Source organism: Crocodylus porosus, unplaced genomic scaffold, assembly GCF_001723895.1.
Source record: "Crocodylus porosus isolate Cpor-Errol unplaced genomic scaffold, CroPor_comp1, whole genome shotgun sequence".
NCBI classification, from domain to species: domain Eukaryota; kingdom Metazoa; phylum Chordata; order Crocodylia; family Crocodylidae; genus Crocodylus; species Crocodylus porosus.
Window position 1 is genome coordinate 14,710,227 of NW_017728907.1, and position 24,258 is coordinate 14,734,484.

The window sequence follows — 24,258 nt, forward strand, 5'->3', positions numbered from 1 at the left end:
GGGACAGTGGGGGTGGGGTGGGGAGAGAGCTGCAAGCAAATTTTTCAGCTCTAACCTGGGTGTATCTGGGCAACTGACTGGCATCGGGAGAACTGCAGGCTCAGGTTTGGGAGTTTTGGCATCAGTGTGGGACAGCGCATCCCTTATAACTCCCTCCTTTGCTTTTTCCTTTAAGCCTGAGATAACTGTCTAGTTATAAAGGCCAGTCAGAATTTGTGTGGGTCAGGCAGATGCTTCAGGAATAAATTCAACCCTGCCGTGCTATATTAGCTGCATCTGACTTTGCTGAGCCCTTTATTTTACATTAAGTCTGGTAAGCAGGAGAAGGTGGGGTTCTGCACCCTCCTCAGCTGGGGTGCTGATGTCCAGTGACTTGGATATGTAGGCATTGCAAGGCCTATGTGGAAGTGCTGACAGGCTGTATTTATATCAGGCCCTAAATGAATTGCCCATGGTCGGAGAGAGGGCGTCTGTAGTGGAGCAGGGTCCCAAGTCCTGATGCCCTGACCGTGGGAACCATCCTTTCAGCCTCTGAATGGTCTGGGTGTCGTTCCCCTAAAGCAACAGATACTTGGAAAACCAAGGCATTTTCCAAAAAGGCCATGAGGTTATTTTTGATTCACCTTCCTGGGGAATATTTTGCCGCATGCTTTTCCATGATGTAACCATTGGTGACCTTTCTACTCTGGCTAGGAGAAATCATCAGCGAAGCACATAGGCTGTGATTCTTTTGCTGTTACAAAGGACGGGATTGTTGGCAGCTCTGTGCTGGAGAAAAGTGTCTAATTGACTTGAATCTCTCTAGCTGGGCTCAAAATGGATTTTGTGCCTCAGGATATCTCAGCATTATAGTGGACCTGTTGTTTCTGCCCCTCCGCTATATTAAACAGTGCATTGTTGAAGCAAGAATGTGTGAGTCAGAACGGACGTGCAGGGAGTCTCCAACAAGTTGTACGTTGCTCCCCAAACAAGTGCTGACATGGAGTAGGGAAACTGAAAGGAAGCAAATGAACAGACACCAGCTTGTTGGGGTGAAAACTTTTGAGGCACATGAAGAAAAAAGAGCAATAGTGAGAGTTTGCTAAGGTACTGACCCATACACCAAGTTCATGTGGCTATTTTAGACCTAAGGTATCTGTAAAGTTGAACCTTCTCCCAGTGATTTTTTGTTTGTTTGTTTGTTTGTTTTTGTTCTCTCGCATCTATCCCACAAAAAGTTATTCCATAATAGAAGGGTGTTGACCTGGGAAATGAACTCTTCCCAGGGCAGGAAGGGGTGTTGGAAACACAGAAAGAGGGAATCATGGAGGCTCTTTCTTCACTTAGAAGCTCCATATGTATAATTCACCTCTGGTCCTGGTAAGGCTGCCAGTTCCATTTTTGCTACACCAGTGAATAGCACCTGTGGCAAATTATGACCCTGAAGGCTTCTAGTGAATATGAAGTTGCATGTCACAGTGACTCATTGACTCACCTTCTAAGATGTATACAGCCTCTGGCATCAGTTTGTCTATTGATAGGTCAGTATGGCCTGTTGGCCAAGGTGGAGTAAATGCCTCCCTCTTGCAGTTAAACAACACATGCATTCCTTCCTTCTGCCTTGGCACTTTTGCCAGGATTCCTCGTCTGTGGTCTCACTGAGTGTTACCATCCCTCTCCTGGCTCCTTTCTGGGATGGCATTGGAATGCATTTTTTAACTGTATCTTGAACTCCCCATGTATCTTCTCATGGGAAGAAGTTGTATCTGGATGAGGAGAATTAAAATTCTTCCTTATTCTCATTTCTTCAGGGTACTGGCATTTTTTCTTTTTTCCCCTTGGCAAAGGATAGGAGGAGGGGGATACTCCCCTTGGCCCTAGCTGCATTTCAAAAGCATTAGAAGAGTCAAGCCCACGGTAGGCTTGGTGAAAGTTTGCTATGGGTAAAATTCACCTGGGGCAGGAAAGAGGCAGCCAGGTAATAAATAAATAAACTATATGCTACATAGAGGTCACGAAAATCCAGGCTACATTTAGTTAGATATCAACATATTGAACATTTTGGCCATTACTAAAAGTTGAAGAGGATATTATTTTGCTGATGTGAAAACAAATGCACAGTGCCCATAGGAATTCCGTTGTATAGCAGAACACAAATTACCTGATTTCCTTTGGACACGCTTTAACAATAAGGCTGGCCTCTTTCTCCTTGAGGGGGCTCAAACATCACTATATAACATCTTTTGTCTCCTGGGACACTATAGGTGTGAATGCAACTCAACTGCACTCTTAAGTCGGGTGGGAATAGAGAGCTAGGCCATGTCATATCCCATTGGAAAGATGATTTTCTTCCCAAAGTGGCAATGAAGTCAAGCTCTGTGACTTACCATGGTTTCATTTCAGGAGGTATACAAGCAAACAAAATGAGCAGATGTTTCCATTTTTCCAAGGATTTACTAGAACTTTTGTGCGTGGTGAAGAAGGAAATCAGTTCACTGTGATGTTGCAACAAATTTCTGCAGAGTCTGCCTATTTCTTGGATGGCAAAGTTGCCTTTTGGAATTATAATGGCTGTGTTCTGCTTGTGTAGGCCTGACTGCTCTGCACCTTGCCACCTCCTCATCCTGGAGCAGTTCAGTGCTTCTCTTGCCTGGGAGTCTTCAACCTGGAAACAGAGTTGCCTTTGGCCGAATCTCTGTCAAAATAGCCTCCTACTGCCCACTGTATCTGACTGTGTAGGCAATTCCCCAGAAATAAGAGGCAGCTGGGCATACAATGGGTAAAGCTGCTGGAGGTACTTAGGCAGACATAAGAGGATTCAGTGACACTGCTGATTAATGTCTAGGCCCTCATTATGAAGTTAATAATTGAAGGTCCCCTGAGGTTTAAATGGACTGGGAATTATCTCCCGTCACTGTCTGCTCTTGGCTTCTCAGATTAGGGCATGCTCAGGGGCCTCTACCAATTCTTGTTTTATTGACTGGCTTCTAGTTGGCTCTGTAGACACTGGAAAGGACCGTTCTTATGCAGCACTGTCAGTGATGGCATTGGTCTAGACTGAGGAGTGATGGGTTAGGAATGGTGTGGCTCTTGGGGTCTGAGCATGTTGGGTGATGATCCTGGGGGAGAAGGGAACAGCTTTGTTTGCAGCTGTATTTTTGAAGTTGTTGTTTGACCATGCTGCAGCTGGTAATTTCATTAGCTGGTGGGGCTTCAAAGCTCATTTCATTAGCTTGGTGTCAACAGTTATCTCTTCTAAAGAATCAACAGTGACAAAGGACAAGGCTGAGTGGAGGGGATTGCAGGAGGAGGAGGGGTTGTCTCTTGGCTTCCTTTCCTCCCCACTTTCATAGACTTCTTTAGGGTGCTAGTAATTAAGCTTTTGCCCTTTTCATAGCGTTTTATGTCCCTTCCTGCTACCAGGTGTCCAGCAGCAGGAATTCTGAATGATAAACCATAGAGCAAAAGAGGAATATGAGCAGGGTCAGTGTTTATGGTGTTGACTTGAGGGGAGGAAGATTTGATTTGCTGCTGTCACAGACTTGTGGTGTGACCTTGGTCATGCCACTTAATTTCTGCACCTCTGTTCCACACCTGTATAATGAAGTTGATAGCATTTTCTCTACATCAGAGACAAGTTTATGAGGATAAATGAATTAAGGAGTGTGTGGCTTTTGGATATTAAAGTGAAGAAGACTGTCTAGGCTTCTAAGGGGCAGAGCATATATATAAAAATGTTGCAAAGCACTCTTTCTTCATAAAGGATCTCAGAACTTCAAATTACACAAGCTTCAAGGAAAGACATTTGTTAAAGAGAACCCAGGTGACACTGCATAGCAGTAACGGGACACTGGGACATGACCTTTCTGCTTCAAAAGTCATGGGCTTATGAATGACCATGCAGTATTTCAGTTTAATGAGCAGAGATGGGACAAAGGAAGTAGCTTTTAGTTTTTCAGGGGCTCTTCAATTAGGTTTGGGGTAAGGATGGTGTATGGGTGATGCATTGCGACCGCATAAAAGCTAATGATTCAGTTGGGTTGACTAAAACATTCTGGCTTTGGCCTCAGTATTTTAAGGTCTTTTCCTAAAGACCTTTAGCTTGGTAAACTTCATGGATCTCATTGGACCTGGTACTGTGGTGTGCTTTTTTTTTTTGCATTGCTGTAAAACTGGTATAGGACAATCGTGTGCTCTCTGTCTTAGAAGCTTGGTGTCATGTGCTCTGCCAGCTAGACACAGGCCAGAATGCAAACTAAAGATCCTCACTTGGAGTCGGTGGCACTATGCCAACTTCTATCGGTGTGGGCCTATCCCACTTTGTGATCAGATAATTGGAGTAACTAGCAGCATGGACTGAAGGTTAGAGGCAGTGATTTTGGGTTTTCCCCCTTAGAATGATGGTGATTATAAATAATACTTAATACCTTCCCATCATTAATCTACAGTGACAATCCTTTGTGCTATTTCTTACTGAAGCATATCTGTAGCACCAGGAGGTCCCCCTGCAAAATACAGGAGTGTTCCTCCCTAGCTTACTTCTGGGGTCTTATTGCTATGAGCAAGCAAAACTCTGGGGCATCTGAACCCCAAGCCTCCAGGCTTGGGCCTGCAAGCAGGATGCCCGCCAAAGGATTTGGAAACATCTGAAGCCCCAGGTGAGGGTGGAGGATGTTTGCCAGTAGTAAGGCCACTTATGATTCTGGACTAGCTCATGGATTTGGAATTGATTTGGACAATTTGGCTTGGACTATGGAAAACTTTTTTTTTTTTTTTTTAAGCTTCCTATTTAACACAGATTGGGCTTTGTCACCGGCTGCTGTCACCCATGTTGCTGTTCTGAAGCCTTCAGTCTATTCAAACTTTGCATAGCCTGAAAACAACCTTCAGCACCTACTCATGCAGCCTGACTTTTTTTCAGCTCCTATTGAATTACCTGGCACCTAAAGGTAGAATGGTGAGCTTCTCATTTTGGGCACCACGGGTGGTAAATGTTGGCCTGAGTGTAGTTTCTTCCCTCAAAAATGACTTGTAGCTACATTTTCCCTGCTGGCAGTGTAAGGATGAGCAATACTGAGCAAACTAACCTAGATCCACTAAAAATCAATAGAGTAATCTGCTTACCATTTTGGTCCTTCAGACTTTTTTAAAGAGCTCAGGCTTGTTTTGTTTCCTTTTCTCTCTCTCTCTCTCCTTCCTTCCTTCCAGACTGACAGAGAAAAGGCTAGGCTATAGCAACTTCTTAGCTCAGGCCAGATCAATAAAATCATTCCTTACTAAAACTCCACTAATTTAGGCTTAAACCTGCCTGGGTCTATTACAACCATTACAAATAATGGCAGATAAAATACAAACCACCTGTGACTTCCCTACCTTGCCACCCAAACATGGGAGCAGCCAAAGCCTCTGTCTCCTGAGCTCCACAGCAAAATCTGATCCTTATATAACACATAACCACTTGCATCCCATTCCTGAAGTTGCATGCGGGCATGCAGAATTAACTTGCACATTAGTGAGATGACTCTTTGCTCACAGTGGGTACTGTATATTACTTGCACATGTGTGGGGCAGGGGGAGATATAAGGTGAGGATTAAGGCTTTGTATTGGAAGATGAATCACACTTGTCCCACTACCTTGTAATTGGGCTCCATGCAGAAATTCCTGTGTAATAGTCTACAGCCCAGATAATTTAGGAAGTCACTAATGGGTTCTGGTGTTGTCCTTTGTCCCTCCCACGCTCTTCCTGTACACTGTAGCTTTTGGAGGCCTTGCACGCCCTGCCCTTCGTCCTTCCCCTCTGCCACTGCCAAAATTGTCAAAGTTATCATACCGTCCCAAAGAGTGCTACATGTGGTTGTGATGTGTGGAACAGGCCAGAATGTATAGTCTTAGATCCTTTTCAACTAAATATTTATTACATGGCTGCCTATGATCACAGGGGCCTGGACTTAATTTGGGTTTTCCTTTCTGGTGGTTTGTTATGAATTGGTATGAATTTTATGACTTGATGGCAATCTGAGATGCTTCTTATGTTGAGTCAGATCCAAGTTGCATTCAAACAAACAACAGAAGTTTTTGTCAGAGGGAACAATGGCTTCTATAGCAGGCCTGCGAATAGAGCTGGTTTGAAAACTAGGGATTTTTCGTTTCGTTGGTTTTTCTCTTGGGAAACGTCGATGTATTGCCAGAATAAAAAATTGGAGTTTTGGTAATTGAAAAGTAAAAGATTTTTTTCCATTTCAAGCTTTAAAAAAAAGTTGGGCATTTTTTTCCTGCAGTTTTTGATTAATTTAAACCTTTCAAAGAGAGCAGATGCATTAAACAAGAACTTTTCCTTAGCGCTATGTTTTGTAGTGCTACATGCAGTGTCTGTACAGTTGTGTAGAAATATAGGGGGTATCTCGTTCCCTCTAGATTCCACAGTACTCTGCTTTTCTCCTACCCATGCCCAGGGTGGAAGGGGGGAGAGCAGCTGAATGATAGCCTGCTGGGGAGCAGAACTGCAGCCCAATTAGGACTAGGACTGCAGCTTTGCTCAGTGGCAGTAAAGACTAGTGTTGCCACCACTGTGACTATGTAGCATGACAGCCTGGGGTTCTGAACATGTGGACACCCCTTGTAGAATCATATTTTGTAGTGCTGCAGCAAGCTTGCCCTCCTCAATTGCCTTTTGTCATTATCAAGCCTTCCCCATCCTAGCCCTTACTACTGCAAGGGGCACTGAGTGGGGAAAGAACTACATGCCATGTTATCAAATGAGTAGAATTTCTTCTCTTCTGCAGAGGTAGCTCCTGGCTCTGACAATCCTCTTGAAGTCTGCTGATGACAACACTACTTAAGTTAGTCAAGATAGGGGAAGACTCTGAAGAACTCAAGAGACCCAACTAGGATAGGATAGGACACTGTGTATGATGTTGGCATACCCAGTTCTGTGTGGAAAAGAGCAAGGCAGAACTTGCTGAAATAGGGATAACTCATTATGTGTATGCTACATAGTCCTGGATTCCATGTTGGCTATAAGCATCTATGAAAAATACCTGGGCACTGTTTGACACTTGTTGAAAAATCTGCTCCTTTAACAATGGTGGTCAGCCCTGTTTCCCCACCTTTCCCTCCTTGAATGTTTAGTTTCTTTCTAGAATGGGATAGAATGCTTACTCAATCTAAGATGACCCTGAATTTAAGATGACCCCCCCAATAATTTAAATTCTATAAATGGGAAATATATAGATTAGTTATAACTTTCCAGGTAGAGAATCTAATTATCAGAGGTTTGGCCTGAATTCATCCCCTCCCATGGCTACAGCAGGGAAAGTAGTGTGTGTGTGTGTTGGGGTGGGGGGGCTTAGGTGGCCCCCTTGCCGTCTGCCCCCACAACTTCTTCTTCTCTCCCTTAGTTGGACTTTGCTCAGGTTCTATTTCCTCCCTGAGCACATGTTAATGCTCATGACGGGAAAGGGAAGAAAGAGACTTAAGCTGTAGAGGGCATGCAGAAAGTAATGCACGGATGAAAAAGCACTGACTTTGAAATAGACATACCTGTAGTAATTTGCATATATGCAAATTAATATGGGTATCCACAGGCTTAGCTCATCCAGAATTGATGCATTTTATGACTTTTGCAAACTCCTGCAAGATTCACCACAGGTACTCCATAAACATACTTTTAAGAAGCATTTTTATGCCTTGTGTGTGTTTAAATAAAGTAGGGATATATACATATACATAGACTTATAATTTCAAGTGCCTACACCATTTCAAGCTATGGTGACCCCGCAGCCCAGCACTGCTCAGTATGGGCAAGTACTACAGATATTCCCTACAAAGGATTCCATGTGCTAATTAACACCTCTTCTCCCCACCCCCAATGATGGGAACTGGGTGTTCTTGTCGCAAGTCCTGGGATCCTCCAAAAATGTATGTGCAGATAAGGCACTGGTCCAGCTTCAACCCTGTGGAGGGCAGACATGAACAGTGTGTGCTCCTGGTGGCTGGGGGGAGCATAGCTGTGGGAGCGGAAGCACGGTGGTGGCGGGAGCAGCCTGGTGGCAGTGAGCAGGGAGCTCCCGCAGATGCTGCCAGTACTGTCAGCAGGGGAATGTGGGGGAAGAAAGGCACTGTTCAACTATGGGACTGAAGAGGAAGCCAAAATGTAGTTGATATAGTTCACTATGAGCTTAAAAAGAGCTGGCATGGATAGGGACAGAGTGCAATGGGCATTATATCTTATTGGCATTAGCATTGGCCTTCTGGTTACAATCAAGTGATCAGCAGAGAGCCTAATCAATGCCTTAAGGGAAGAGAAAGAGATTGATAGTGTCAGGTTGGCAGAAATGGAGGAGGGAAACCCAAAGCCCAAAACAATGGCAGTGGTGGCTGATGACCATGCAGTGGAAGGAAAAATAAAGAGTGGAAATAAAGGTCTGGAGACGGAGTGAGAGTGGATAAAGGTGGAAAAGCAGAGAGAGAAGAAGACAGTGAAGGCAGCAGCAACAACAGAAATGGCAACAAAAGCAGTGGCAAAGAAGGTGGCAATGAGAGAGATGAGGTCAGAAGAACAACAGGAGCAAAGGAGAGGGGGAGATGACAGGAGCAGCTGGAGAAGGATCGTTAGGAGCATGATGAAAGGTCAGCCCCACAGGAGTGGCACAGTGGGAAGATACAGAGGAGGGACCACAGTGCGCCAGTTCTGAGTGGAGGCTATGGGTAAGGGCAACATTAACTGAAGATGGGGTGCAGAAGAGAGCAACAATGAACAGATGCAACTTTGTGGAGAAGATACTGTTTGAGGTATGTGGGGTGCAGGCAGAACCCTCACCAGTCTGATTGCTTTCTCCAACCAAAAGACATGGCAACTGACTTACTGGAGGAAAGAAGACCAATTTTGGGAGAAATGTGCAGAGGGAGGAATTAAAAGGGTTAAAGTTTGTAGCAGCAGAACAGTTGAGAGAGAGTAATATATCCATATACATCTGAGCAATAATCAGAGGCAGAAGACATAGAAAGGTGTTTGGAAAAAGATGTGCAAAGAGTTCTGTGGGTAGAGAAAAAGCGAGGGACAAATATGGTATTTGGATGGGGTCTTAGAGGGCTTGAGCAGTGGTAAACCCAAATGAGTGGAATCCTAGAATCAGAAAATGAAGGTTGGAAGGGACCTCAGGAGTCTAGTCCACCTCCTGCTCAAAGCAGGACCATTGCCAACTATATCATCTCAGCCGTGGCTCGTTCCAGTGCGGAGTCCAGGTAGGGTGCAGCACTTCCCATCAGTGGGCCAGATTGGGGTTTTACAATATACCACGGGCAATCAAAGCAATGTTGCTGATGCAGGAAGGAAGAGCACCTGGCTGCACACTGTCCCTTCATAGTGTTACAGGTATGAAGGAACAGGGCACAGAGCAGCAGAGTGCCAGGAGTTCATAAAATACACTGTTTGTGGCAGGGAGGGAGACTTGTACCAGAGGTGCCCAACAGGTTTTGCAACAGAGGTCAGACCCTCCTTTAGAACCACAAAAATTGGAAAGGGACAGTAAGAAAGAGGGCGGGGGGAGACTGAGATAGAAATGGTAGAGTACACTCCACAAGCTGGGAGAAAGGGAAATGGAGGAAAGCTGAATCTCTGTAATAAAGGTTGCACAACAGAGAACTGGAGATGAAATGGAGGGGAAGGAGGGAACAGCAAACAAAGGGTCAAAAGACATGAAGATGAGGGAGGGGAACAAGGAAGAAGGCAGATAACAGGAGTGGAGATGGAGCAAGGAAAAGTCAGAGAGCCAGGCAGGGAAAAGGAAGAAAAAGCAGAGACAAAGTCAAGAAAAAGAAACCTGATAAAGAGAGAGGCGAGTTGGTCAGAGCTGGAAAGCAGCTTCCTGTCATTAACTCCCCTGGCATCCAGTGCCAAGTGAAAAGCAGGCAATGGGAAGTGCCAGGGAAGCAGGAAAATGGAAGCTGCAAAAGTCATCAGGCAGCTTGCAAGAGCAACAGGCTGTGGCGGGCCAATAGGGGGTGCTCCTGCGTTGAGCCACCCACCTCACTGTGCCCACTTTTGACCTTCCTGGCTCCGTGCCTCCCTAGAGGCGCCTCGTGACTGGCTGACCCCCTGCCTGAAGCACACTCGCTAGTCTGGGGTAACATAAGTTGCCACCACCCTGAGAAGGGACTCTCTGGGCCCTGTGTCCTTCAGGAAACACAGGCCTAATAGTCCAATGGGTACTTGACCCAGTACAAGCACTTGGGGCGCTTCCCCAAGTTGGGAGCCAAAAAGGAAAGTCCCTCTTAGTCCGCAGACCTAAGGGACCTCCTAGGCATAATTTAGACCCACCCCTCAATAAGTCTCCTACACCGGTCACAAAGGAGAACTTTTATGGATTACAGGGGTAGGGTGAAAATAGGGTACAAGATAGAGCAATATCATAGAAATCCCATAAAGCAAAAGAGTCTGGCTGGGGTAGCCTTTTGATCATACATCTGAGTTACTGCCAGCTAGCTATATATCTAACCAGAACTCGAGTAGCTTATTCACAAGCATCATCCCGAGGCTGTTGGAGATTCCCTCTGGAGGCAGGACATTCCTAGCTCATGAGTTATGGGGGACAGAGCCAGTTTCAGATGGTTCGGCTACTCTCTAAGTCTGAGTCCCCTGCATGGCTGGTGCCCCCTCCTCTTGGGCAGTCTTAACTTATAGCCCGTGACCTCATTCACCTGGTCCAATGGAGGCCAGCGCCAGTTGGCTGTCGGACAACCAATTTGAAATGCATCACTAGTTGCCGGGCAGACTCTAGCCACCAGGTAGAAGCCCCTCACCCAGGTAGCTGATACCAGTCACCTAGGCAGAGGGAGCAGGTTTCCCCCCTCCCTCAGGAATGTAGCCAGCTCAGGTTACTTAAAGAGATAGGGTAAAGGTGTGTCTCCTCTGCTGGGCCCATCCTAATCAAATTGTCACAGAACAGAGATTTTTGGGGAGAAAAAAAAGTGGCTTCCTGCCACACAGGCATGCAAGGGGGTTTGGGTGGAGTCTATCATAAGAAGAAGTGGCACAGATGATCCTTAAAGGAACAGGCACGCAAAGTTGCATTGATTAATTGAAGCTATAATGTCAGGAGTGCCTTAATGAGGAAAAGATGGGAACAGGTCAAATCATTGTCAAATCAAGTAAAGGCAGACAAAATCTGCCTACAAGAATGTGGTATAATTGGGGAGAGGGATTTTAAACATTTTGAGAAGAGGTGGAGATGGGAACCATCTTGGTGGTCAGGGACAAATAACAAAGCAGCTGGAGTGGCAATACTATTCAAGAACCGAGAGGTGAAAGCACAGCAGGTGGAAGACATCATCAGTGGCAGATTGCATCAAATGATTATATCAGTCAGAGAAGCAAAGTTAGTAGTTTTCAACATGTATGCACCGCCAGAGTGAAAGAAAAGGAAGGCTCTGCTTGGAAGGGTACCTGCAGATAATAGTGAGGGACTTCAGTTGCATAATAGAAGCAGGTGACAGAATGGGAGATGGAGCTTTAGATGGTTCATCCAGATTGTTAATGAATATAATTGAAGAAGAGACACTGAGAGGTGTGGGCAAGGGAGAAAGTTTTCCTTAAAATTGACCCCAGTGGAAAGAAGCAATCACAAACACAACTCAGTTCTTATCAAGAGCAATAGAGATAAGGAAGAAAGAAACATTTGCAGCATTAGTGATCACTGGATGCTGAATGTGGAACTAAGTCTTGGTAAGAGCCCCATAAGGGGAAGGGGAATATGGAAGTTAAATGTGCAGCTGTTACAAGATAAGGAGATATCATATGTCAAATGTATGTGAGACAGTATAAAGGGTGGAGAACATGGAAGAAATATTTTAAGAGTATGAGAGAATGGTGGATGATAACGATGAATGGTGGAAGAAGAGGACAGGAGGAATTCTTCAGGAAGGAAGGCTGAAAAACCATGGGGGTGGGGAACAAAAGAGTTGAGAGAGCTACAAAGAAAGATGCAGGAGCTGCTAAAGGGAGCCACAGAAGGAAGATGAGTATCAGGAAAAAGTAGAAGGAAATAAGAGAAAGATGAGAGAGAATGTTTTTAGCACAAGCACCCTGGGTTGGAGAAAGTGAAGTGTGGTCATGATGCTCTTCAGCCAGAGTGAAGATGGCAAAAAGAGAATTTCAAGTAGTGTGGGAAGAAAGTGGTAGCCAGGTAGAAAAGGAGGAGATATGAGAGGCAACAAGAAGATTTTATGAAGAACTGTGTCAGAGGAAGGAAACAGACAGGAAGAAGATGAAGGATTTGCTGGAAGAGATTGAAGAGAAAGTAGAGGTGGAGGAAGCAAAGATGATGGAAGAAAAGATAAGCAAAGGAAGTGGAGGAGTGCTTAAAAACCTTTAAAAGAGGGAAATCGGTAGAAGCAGATGGACTGGCTATAGAATTTTATGAGAGATTTTGACCATGGATAGAGAGGGATATGGTGGAAGTTTTTGAGGAAATAGAAGAAACGGGAGAGGCAGGGAAAGATTTTTATAAGAGGTGTGATCTTACTCTGCAAGAAAGGGGAGAGGAAACTCCTGAGAAACTGGATACTGATTACACTCCTTAATATAGACTGTAAATTAATGGCCAAGACACTGACTTTGAGGATGAGGAAAATCAGGTAATACATAAAGACCAAGTATGCACACTACCAGGTAGAAGGATCTCCAAGGTGATCAGAGATGCACTGTCCTACATCCAAGTGAGGAAAGCCAGTTGTAGCAAACCTAGATTTAGGAAAAACATAGGACAGTGGATCATGATTACATATTCAAAGTGCTAGGAAAAATGGGGTTCCCACAGAAATTTATGTTGGATAAGGCTATTATACAGAAAAATGAAGCGTCCAGTCCAAATTTAATGGACATCTAAGCAGGGCCTTTAGGTGCCCCCTATCAGCACTACTGTTTGTGTGCAGCATGCAAGAATAAAAGACTAAGTCATAAGTGGAGTAAAGATACCAGGAGGGGGGAGAGGCAAAATGTGTACCATATTTGGATGATATAAAAATACAGTTGGAGATAAACTTTTGGTGAAAAGTGTGCTAAAGCATGCATCAAAGTATGGAGAAGCAACAAGGGTTAAACTAAATTGATCAAAAAGCACCAACATGGGATTGGGGACCTGGGGAGGACTGGGAGAAGTTGGGCCTTTCAAATAAGAGAGTGTGAAATTGGAGAGCTAGGAGTGTTGCAACCACTGATTCATGGCATCAGGATGGAAAGTTTCATGCAGAAGTATAAAATAGGGAAAGTAGAGCTGGAGGTCCTGAAGCTTCATAAGAACGTAATGAAAGTGATAAGGAAGAGACGGGATGGCACTGATGGGGAAACTTCATGGAAAGATAAGTGAAGATGGTGTGGGGAGTGGTGGTGGGTAAACAACTGAAAGGGGAACATCCTGACTAAGCATGGATGGTTGAAAGAAATATCTTGCCAGTGAGAGAGGTGCAACACAGCTGGGGCTTGATGAACTCATCTAGGTACCTAAGGGAGAGGTGTAGAGAAGAAGAAACAGTGGAACATATGTTTTGGGAGTGTGCCTAATGCAAAGGGGATGTTGGAGAGGGTCCGTCACTCCTTGAATGTCATCAAAATAAACCTATTAGCACAGGACATAGTCCCTTTAGTATGAATTCATATTATACTGGAGGAAACATTATGGACTTTTAGTAGCATGCATTTAAAACTAGCTTATGGAAAGTAAGAAACCTCTGGGTATTAAGGGGGTTGGCTTTACTGAAAGCGAGTGCCTGAAGCTGGGGATGCATGAACTGAAATACTACGTAGATTGGGACAAGGAAGAAATCAGAAAAGTGGAGGGAAAAGGACTGGACAGACTTATTTTACTAAACCAACAGAGCAGACTGATGGAAGGGGTAGAGAGTTTCAGGTGGCTACTGTGGTAATAGTTTTTTCTAGGATTTCTCTATGAAGAAAAAGAGTTCTGTAAGGAGTTCTGTTGTGGGAAGCTGACGTATTTTGTTTAAGGACTTAATATGTAGTAATATATGTTTTTGGACATGTAGTTGTTTCTGTGATATGAAACTCTGGTAAAACAAAGATGCTTAATATATGAAGCTTTAGAAGTGTAGGGTGATTTAAGTACATTTTTAATAACATTTCTTTTTTTTTTTTTTTAAAAAGGTTCCCATTGGTATATTTTCCCCAATATGGACCGTATGTTTTACAGGCATGCTTAGTGTGGGCTGCATTTAAACACTATCATAGTTGGATTTCTTAACTGAGCACATGCTGCTTCTGACAGAATTTTAACAACAGACAAATGTATTTAATTAAAAGGTTTTCTTATATCTGAATATAAGATGAAGGGCTTTTCTACCCTCTGCTGACTGGAGAAAAAAATTGTATATTCAAGTAAATATGGTAATGCTGAACATATTCCAGTGTTATTATATGAACAAGAGGTATTCAACTTCTGGCCTGTGGAGCCATAGAAATTTGCCCACAGGGATCTGACTAGTCAAAACCTGGCAATGAGGGAGCAATGGTCACCTTCCCCTGCTGCCAGATTCCCAAACCCCAAGCCCTATGGTGGGTTGGAGCCTTGCCATGCCCCCTTCCCTCCATGTGGCTGGGGTGGGGCTGGGCCATGCCCCTTTCCTACCAAGGGAATGGGTTGGGGCTTAGCCACTTCCCTTGGCTACAGGCAGATATTCGAAAGCCTGAGCCTGAATTGATTCAATCTTTGCAGGTTAGTCTAACCTGGCTAGGCTAAACCAGCTTGTAATTGTGAAGACATCCCCTCTGGACTGAAAAAATGCAGGCACAGGCCTGCAGTGGCTGAAGTTAGAAACTGGGGGGATGCTAGAGCAGCCTTCCTTTCTCTCCATTAGTTCAAGCTCTTCTTAAACAGCTTTTCCAAGGAAGGAATGAAGGGCCATTAACAGCTACCTGTTGATTCGCTCCAAAAAGCCCTAAGCCAACACAGTCCTGTCTGCCCAGCACAAACCATAGCTAGCCTGTGGTATGCTAGCTAATGCTGAGAGGTGCTCTGTGTAAGGCAGAGGGGATGGGGGAATCCTGCTTCAGCAGGGAGTGGGGGGTGGGAGCAGGAGGAAGCCAGGCAGATTCTGCTGTACTGTGTAGTCTCTACTGGAGCTGCAGCCAGGGAGCAGAGGGAAGGGGCCAGCCCAGCTCTGGAGCAGAGCACCCCATCCAGCCCAGAGAGCATGCTGGGATGCTGGGGGATTCTGATTATTAGTTTTATGGAATGTCAAACTGGCCTATGCAATGTTTGTCTCAGACTCCTTCCTGGTTTAAGTTATTAAACCAGGAAGGGGTCTGGGACAGACATTGCGTAAACTGGCTTGACCCAGATCAGTAAATTCTGATACTGCATTCAACCAGGTTCATCTCAAACCAGTTTCAGCCATTTTTTAAACCTGGTTTATGTGCACTGAACTTCTGTTCTGTTACAGGTTTAAACCAGTTTCTGATCACTTTTTAAACCATTTTATGTGTAATGTCTATCCCTAGCCCATGGGGTCAGGTTGGGGTTGCATCAACCCCTCTTTCCCAGCCCCCTGCAGGGCCAAGTCAACCCTCCTTCTCCTGCAGGGCTGGGCCATGGCCCCTCTGCCCTCATCTGCAGGGCTGGATCATGCCCCCCCCCTCTCCTCTCCTGTGTGACTAGGTCACCTCTCTTCCCCCAGACCTGCATCAAGTCCACTGTCCCACCCACCTCCCTGCAGGGCTGGGTCAAGCCCCATTCCACCACAGGACTGGGCTGGAGCCAGGCTGCCCCTGGTCCACTCTTGCTGTCATATGGGGCCCTACTGCAGCTGCTCTGGCAGGCACAGCTGGTGAACTCAGACTGGTATGGTGTTGGAACATCCCACAGGAGTGGGGGTGGGGTGGGAGGAAGGAGTTTGCAGCCAGCCAGGGGGGGGGGGGGGGTTGCAGCCTCCCTGCTACCAGCCAGAGTGTCTGACCAGTTGCAATCCCCCACCCCCACCCCGTGGGACACTCTACTGCCCCACCAGTCAGAGTTCAGCAGCTGTGCCTGTGCTCTGGGCACTGGATTGGGACCACCAGCTGGATGTGTCCTGTAGATGGACCAGGCACATCCAGCCCACCAAGCAATAAGGTTGAGCAGCACCGGTGTGAAAAACAAACAAAAAAACCTGTTATCTGGAGTACTGAGCCTTTTACTTGCCTGCATTCCATACAAGTGGTATTCTTCGCCCTCTTCACTAAAGTGCTTAAGCAGGCCTATATATTCATTTTCCCTTCTGCTGAAAGCACCCGATATTATATTGTCATTTGTTTACCTACAATAAAATAAACAGCCTATGAAAGATAGCTAGGTAACTTAAACATGTTCTGTTTTTCTCGCTTATTTTTCTTGTGTGTTGCAGCAACATGTTCTTAATTCAGCTGAACTTATGTACAATACTAATACTCACTTCTAGAAAAAGAGAGAATCAACTCAACTAGACTGGATCTAATACATTTTATGTAGACTACTAGTACCCTTTTCAACTAAATTTTGCTCCATATGCCAATCTCAATATCCATCTGATGCTCAGCAACACGGGGACAGGCTTGCAAACATGGATAGTCCTGCTGAGATTTATGCTTGTGTAGCAAAACCCCCAGTTTTTTCTTTTATTTTAAAATGCATTCCCTCCCCTTCCCCAACCATTTCTGACATTTTTCTCTCCCTCTCTGTTACCTATCGATTTTAAGTACAAGTAAGCTAAGATGTAGGATAAGCTTTAACATTTTATTTTAGGTAGGGTTTTTTTTTATTTTTTTCTCTCCCTTCTTTTCAAATAAGTGCCCTGCTATTTTGATATAGATATCCACTGTTTTATAAGTGACAATTATTATGTTTTGTATTTTTTGTACTGCTTTTATATTGTGTGTTTTACTATTTTAGGCCCATATATGTAAGTTAGCATAAGTCATGTAAAGTTTCCATCTTGTAATGTCAAGCCTCCATCTTATCCCCATGCCCGGTTCTGTAACCCATGACTCGCACCTACCCTTCCTGTGTAACTTGGTTCCTGAATGAATGGGGATGAATGAGGGTGCTGAAGAGACAATGGCAGTAGGTCTAAAAATAGCTCCCTCTGAATGACCAAACCATCAACACCAATACCTGGACCCAGCCCTTGGAACCACCTCAGCATTCAAGAAAAAGAAGATGAAGCAACCCACCATTGAGGGCAACACTTTAAATCATGGAAATGCATAGGCATGCACAATCATAGGCTAATGATGCTCATACATACACATTACTGGACACCCAAAGATATGCACTCACAGGCAGATGCTGACACATGGAGTAGCCATGGGGAAGATGGCTATGCTTTTCTTCTTCATTTATTTAAAATGACTATTATGAAAAGTGAATCTGGTTTGCTACATTTTCCAGGTAAAGATAGAGGACACTGATGCCTGAGGCTGTCTGGGGCTATGGAAGAAACAGAGCTAAAAAGGGTAACCTTTCCATCTCCTGTGTGTGGAAAGCCTCTGGGCTGACAGCACCAGAAACTATCGTCTACCTTATTCAAGGCTGGTTTTTATTAACCGCTCTTTTGCTACCACTTGTAGGTTGAGCTTTAGTATGTTCTAGGAGAGCCCCAGTGGATGAGCCAGTGGTACCACAGCTTAATCCTGCTGTACTTCCTTCCAGCTTTTTTTTCACTTTTTTGTCTGTCTGGCATGTTAGCAGCTTTTTTGCCAACCAGACCAGTCCATTGCCCATCATGCATCCTTTCCATCACTGTAGCTTTATGGAGTTGATCAGTGCCTCGCATCATGTAGGCTTTTCTTTCCATCCACAGCACACTCAGCCCCTGAGAGGGCTAGGAGTAAAGCTTAGGTTTTCTATTGGAGACTGGCATGTTTGCCACTAGGGGCTAATATTCTATTCCATTTTTTTAGAAGAAGGGATGAATCAATGTCACCACATCTGTATCTGTACAACTGAATACTTGTACTCATCCTATGTCGTATCCTAATAAAGTGCTGAGTATGAGTCAGTTCGTTCTCCATATCTTGGCTTACTGATAACTCCCCAATACAGAGTTCGTGCCTCATTTATTCATGTCAAAGAATGAATGTGGGTCACCGGGGATCAAAAGCCTATGTTCTAATCCATTATGCCACCTGGCACCTCACTCCCAAATGCTTCCTTAGCTAAAGAGCTCTTCTATCAAAGATCTGGATGCATTCCAACCCATCTTGAGACTTTCCAATCATTTAGAGAAGCCATGGACAGCTGGACTGCAGCTGTGCTGGAAATCAAGGGTGCTGTATCTGTTTACTCCAGCTGAGGATCTGTCCCTTTGTTTTATTTCTGTGATGCATAATTCATTTACTGTAAGGGAAACAGGGCTGTCATTGGATACTCTCAATGTATATGTACACTTCATGCAGCCATTGGGCTTGTGACAAACATCCTGCCTGGCCTGATGTCACAAAAGTCACACATGTTTGATTTAATCTATTTGCCCATTATTTTATCTCGCATACCCCTCTCTCCTTTCTTTCCATTTGTTCCTTGGGTCCTCTTGTCCACTTATGTGTCTTCAGCTGTCATCTTGATACCATAACTAGGCAAATCTACTTCCTAGCCCCCGACCTGTCTCCGCTGTGCAGCCTTGCATCCCAGCCTATATTTCCAACAGCTTTTGGATCCTTTGCTATCACCTTTTATAATTAACATGACTGATACTGAACTGCTGCTGATTTTAATTTCCAAGCCCTTTCCACTCCTGTCCCTCACAATTCATGGCATAACAGTTCACGCTGGCATCAGCAGACCTTGAACTTGGGAGTGATCTTGGCCTTCTCTCTTGACCAACGTGTCCTTCTATTGTATTGAGGCTACTGCCAGTCTGTCAATACTGTCAACCTTGACTGCCCACTCATGTGCTTCAAAGCATCACCTTTGCCCAGATGCCTACAGGAAATCATAAGGGATGAGCCAGAGAACACTGGGGCTGAATGGATATATATTTGACAAAGAGGTATAATGTATATAAAAACTGTACCCCCCCAATCATTTCTATAAGTCTCTTAGACTGTAAACTCTTTGGTGCAGGGACTATAAATGGACAACAGTTTAACTGTGGGAGCCACAGGCTATAAGTAATTGTTCTTAAAGTAGTCTGAAGGACTCAGTCCCCAAAGTTTCATTTATTTAAGTTTTTCCATTTGGGGTTGGGCACATAGCTCCATTTGGGTCCCAGCCTACATAAATAATAGCTTATCAAAGGATTTAACAAAGCAATTGGGTGCTACAGAAAACCCAATCCTAGCACTGTAGTTTCTGGCACTCTGAAGCTGTGAAACAGGGCACCTGATGGATGGAGGTTATAACTTTAGTTGTAAATGCTGTAAGAACTAATCTTTCCCTGTCACTGCTGTAATCTTAAACTTTCTAAACCTTCAGGATTTTGGGGGGCAAATATCCTAGCCTACATTTCCTAACCTCTGTTGTCTTATCTGCATCTGTCTGCAAGAGCAGCGAACACCTTAAAGTAGATATTTTTCCTTTTTGACTGTTTGGAAAAGCCCTTCTATGTAGCAGGTGCTACTGCCAATAATAAACTGCATTACATTTTTATTGGTGAAAAAATACTTTATTTCCCCTTCCCCTCCCAAGCAGTTTCATTCTTCCTTCCCTTTAATTTCTGACCTATACTGGTGCTGTCATACTTCGATTGGTCTCTTAGCTGAGAGATTATGCCACCAGGGTAAGTCCACCGTGACTTTGCAGAGAGCTGAAACAGCTGAGTGCAGAAGCCCAGCCCTGAGCTGAATCGGAGAACAGCAGCATGCCTGATTACAGACAGCAGCTGCTGCCGTTTTGAAGATATTATGAGGACTCTGTCATCTGGAGGATCTTTTACAGACTTGAGAAGGCAGCTGTCCTAGCATTGTCAGAGAACCTGTGGTATCCCAGAACGCTGCCCCAAGCTTGCCAGACAGCATTGAATATTAAAAACCTTGGAAGCTGCATTAAAAAGGAAAGAGATGAACTGAAGACTAAACATGTATGGGAATTATCCTCACTTCATTAAGTTTCCTGCTGGCTTTGGCAGTAAGTATTTCACTTGTGCTTGCAATCTCAGTCCTTGGGGTTAGATAGAGAAGCTTCATAAATCAGAAAAGTATAGGGAATAGGAAGGTAAAACATTTGCCTAGCTTCTCAATAACTGTAACCTTTTATAGTACTTACTATATAGAGACATGCATAGGACTGAAGCTGTCTTCTGACTGTGAACCCTGTTAACTTCAGAAAAACTGGGACATCTGCGTGCTTGATCCAAACTAAGGAAAATTCCCCCCCCAACCCACTCAAGTTCGACAGATTGAATAAGGCATTTCAGTGGTGTTTGTATAGTATGTAGTGGAGTGTATCTATTAATGAAAATAAGAAGAGCAAATTATTGTCTTTTTAATTTTGTGGGTTTCTTACCCATTAGTTTATCAGAAGGAAAAAGAGTCTTAAAACAAACTCAAACCAACCCCCCTCTAAAATTACTGCTTTTTGCTAAGTGCAGTTCCTCTGCTCTTACCAAACAGACACCAAAATAATTGTATGAAGCATTATCAAATTAGCTAAATAGGACTGTAAGCAAAGTGAGGCAGCAATCTCTAAAGGACTGTAATTTAGAGTATGGTAATATTCCACAAGGCAATGACAAGCAGCCCTGGTATAAACTGCTGCAATCTGAACTTTGCAGGAAAATACAACCTTTTAACTTATTTAATTTAATTTTATTTAATTTATTTTTCCTCCTTTCTTGGATTCTGAATCACTGAGGAAAAGATATGAGGAACGTTATCAAATATGTCTACTAGATTTTTGGGTGCTACATATGAGAGAGAATGGTCCTGATGCACTGTTGTTCCCAAGCTTGGGCAGTCACTTTTTTTACCTGTGCAAAATGTTGTCAGATCAAAATAGGGAAGTGGTACCCTTGATTTGCATTTAATTTGCATTGGTATGAATAATCTCAGTGGGGCAGTGTCAGAGCTAAAGTGGGTATGAATGAGTTTGTAATGGTGCGGGGAAGGGGGGCACTGGAATTGGTTTTTCTTTTTGTTTTTGGGAAGAAACAAAAATATGTGCATCGCTTAACTCAGATGGGGTGTACAAAAATGTAGGTGAGATAAAATAGCAGATACCTTTTGGAATTGTTGACATTTTAATGGCTTGAATAGACTAACACGTTGCACAGAGAGTTCTTGATCGGGGCGGGGGGGGAGGGGGCGCTTGAAATTTCCAGAGTTAATGTGAACCAGAGTCGGGGTGTTAAAAGAAATGGAGGGCTTGGCTAGAAAGGAGGGACAGAGCGGATGGGATAGAGGCATATGAAAATCACTTTTGAGAACTACTGTGTTTCATTATGCAAAGCTCCAGAAATGTTTTCCGTCTTTAGTTCTTCGGCTGTTTATATTTAACATTTCTCATGCTTAAACTTTCTAGGGTTGCTGCTTACCAAAAAAAAAAAAAAGACAAAGTTAACATGCAGTGTGCTCCAAACAGTGAGGTTGATTTATACATGTGCAAGGCACTGCTAATGCAGGATAGACCCTCAAATTACTTGCACACATTCCCCCTTCTGGATTCCCTCTTGACCACGTAAATGATTCCAAGTCATACTCTTGAGGGCATCTGTGGTGTATATACCATTTATGTCCCCCATTTCTTAGCTCATAAAATTGAGAGCTACTGGCAGATCTGCTACAGTTAACATTGCAAATCATTTTAATTCATCTTGGGCCAGGTCCTCAGCTTGTGTAAATCCTTTGAGCTCTGCTGGAGTCAACATCATTTTTACAATGAGCGATGTTCCCTTGCTTTCATACCTCTTTAACTTTTCTGAAACAATCACCTTTCAGGCTGTTTCTGCAGAGGGGCATTTTGTGTTGTAAAATTTGAATGAAATCTCACCATCCATCTCTGATTTCTGGGAGAAAGCAGGGAGGAGGCAAATATGGGGAAGTCAAACTTCCCATTTATTTAAATAAAGAATATCACACCACCGTTTTTTAACAAAAGCGCAGAATAAAACCATTATCATTTGTTCCCAAAATGAGTTTGACAAGGAACACGTTACACAGAAAAGTTGTGGAATCTCCATCCTTGGAGGTTTTTGAGACCCAGCTAGACAAAGCCTTGGCTGCGATGACACAACTAGGAATGGTCCTGCTTTGAGCAGGGGTTGGACTAGATGACCTCCTGAGGTCCCTTCCAACCCTCATTTTTTCCCTGATTCTATGACAAGTTTCCTCTTATGAGGTAATTCACTGCAGGATCAAGACTATCATCCTTGGTGAGTTTTCTGGGTGAAAGAAATTGAAGGGGAAGAGCCATTTGTATTCACAAAAATCAATCCTGGTTTTTATTATAATGCCATTTTAAAACTCTTTCAGTAGTATATTGAGGTGTAATGCTGACAAGGGAAAATAACATGAATAATACCTGATATCAAAGTTTCTAATTTAATTATTTCTAATATGCCTATTATTGTGGCACTGGGCTGTTATAAACTCTGGCGCTGTGGTAGTGGTGGCTGAAGATTAGAATTCAACATTATCATAACACCGTAATGTATCTTCCAGGGAAAGGTTGGAAGAACTGGGATTATTTAGTCTGGAGAAGAGAAGGCCAAGGAAGGTTTTTATAATAGTTTTCAAATATATGAAGTGTGGTTATAAACAGGATGGTAAAAGACTACAAACTATTCTGTATGCAGTAAGGGACAGGATGAGCAATGATGGTTTTAAATTGTAACAGAAGAAATTTAGCTTGGCTAGTTGGGGGAACTTTTTATTATGAGTACAGTAGAGCACTGGAACAGACTCCCTAGAAAGATGGTAGTATCTCCATCCGCATGGCTGAGATGCTTAAGGCAGGATCATCCCTGTCTAGACCAGGGGGTTGGACTAGATGACCTCTTGAAGTCCCTTTTCAGTCCTTTTTTCTAGGATTCTGTCACTTGGATACCTTTTATAAAAGCTATTAAGTACTACTCCTCTAGCAGTTCAGCATTATGAATGGCACTGCCCATACCCTATCCCTGCTACCAAGAGTGCTTCATTGGTTTAGGAAAATAAAGTTGTGAATGACCAAAAAACTCACTTCTGAGCTCAGGGGTCCTTCCCATCACATTTCTTTTGACATTAATTCTCCCTGCCAAGTCTGATCTGATGGGCAGGCCCAGACACAGCTGTGGGAACAATTTATATTTGTGGGATTATCTAAGTATTTAAATATTTTCAGCCAGGCTCTGCAAAATCATGACTTTTAAAGAAACAGTATACTATACTGAGTTCTTCTGTTGTTTGCCTTCTCTTTTTGTAATTATTGGCTCTGACTCTAATTGTTTCATGGGGCTTTTTTCCTCGGCTACCCTGAGGGCTAGAAACTTTTTTTAAAACTAAAACTGAGATTCTTAAATTTGCATGATTCTGGGAGTTGAGGCTTTAGGTAACATACCAAACACCATAAAACATGATAAAACTGCAAGAGCTGGTAATGCTGCTAGCTGAAAATTCCCCAAGGAGCCTGTCTCAACTTGGGACACAAGAGAAAGCAGAAGTTGCAATTTTGGGGTGTGTTTACACTATTTGCTCTCCTGATTTTTGCACACGCTCCTGGGGAAAGTCCTGTAGAAGAAGCCAATGGGGAGCCATAGAATAAAATGCAAGTGTGTAGACTTTGGTAGAAAACCATGTTTTCCTTTACAATTTTATTACCCTTCTGTGGCCAGTAGAGAGAGAGATTCCTGCTGTAGAAATCTGTATGTAACCACTCCCTCATGAGGTCATCAGGTGGAACTGAGCCTCCAGTTCCACTGCAGAAGTGTCTACCACTTGAACCCGGGAACTAAGTCCATTAGGGTTGACATGACTACTAAATGCTGTGTTCCCTTTTATATCTGCTTGTATTTATGCTGTGGAGAGGAAGTGACAAAAACCAAAACGAAGCAAAAAAGCTGGCATTAAAATGTCTCCGTAAGTACCATGGCATTTGCATGGTCTTGCAACAGGCATGGTTAAAGGATGTATGAGTACTCCCAGCAGGCTTTTAAAACCTTATCATATTTGTTTTTTTCTTTTGACTGAATTGTCTGGGTTTGTGATGCCTGATTTAGAGATAATGACAACGTTCTGGTAATGTTCCTTTACCAATACATTATTAATGCATCTTTTCACCCTTTCTCTTCATCTGTATTCCACTCGAGCTAGAAATGAGGCATGCATTACTGCCACCTTC

The 24,258-nt window shown here is 43.7% G+C and overlaps 1 protein-coding gene across 2 annotated transcripts in view; it reads left to right on the plus strand.

Moving 5' to 3' along the window:
- The window catches only part of RXRG (retinoid X receptor gamma), a 121,617-nt gene that overhangs the window by 32,083 nt on the left and 65,276 nt on the right, over positions 1–24,258 (plus strand). Inside the window, exon 1 of one of the 2 annotated variants that reach the window (XM_019530837.1) lies at positions 19,707–20,070. The exons of the other annotated variant lie outside the window; for it this stretch is intronic. Coding sequence (XP_019386382.1) covers positions 20,022–20,070 — 49 coding nt within the window. The 5' untranslated portion in view covers positions 19,707–20,021. Of the gene's footprint in view, positions 1–19,706; positions 20,071–24,258 lie in introns of those variants that run through there. 2 annotated transcript variants of the gene reach the window in all.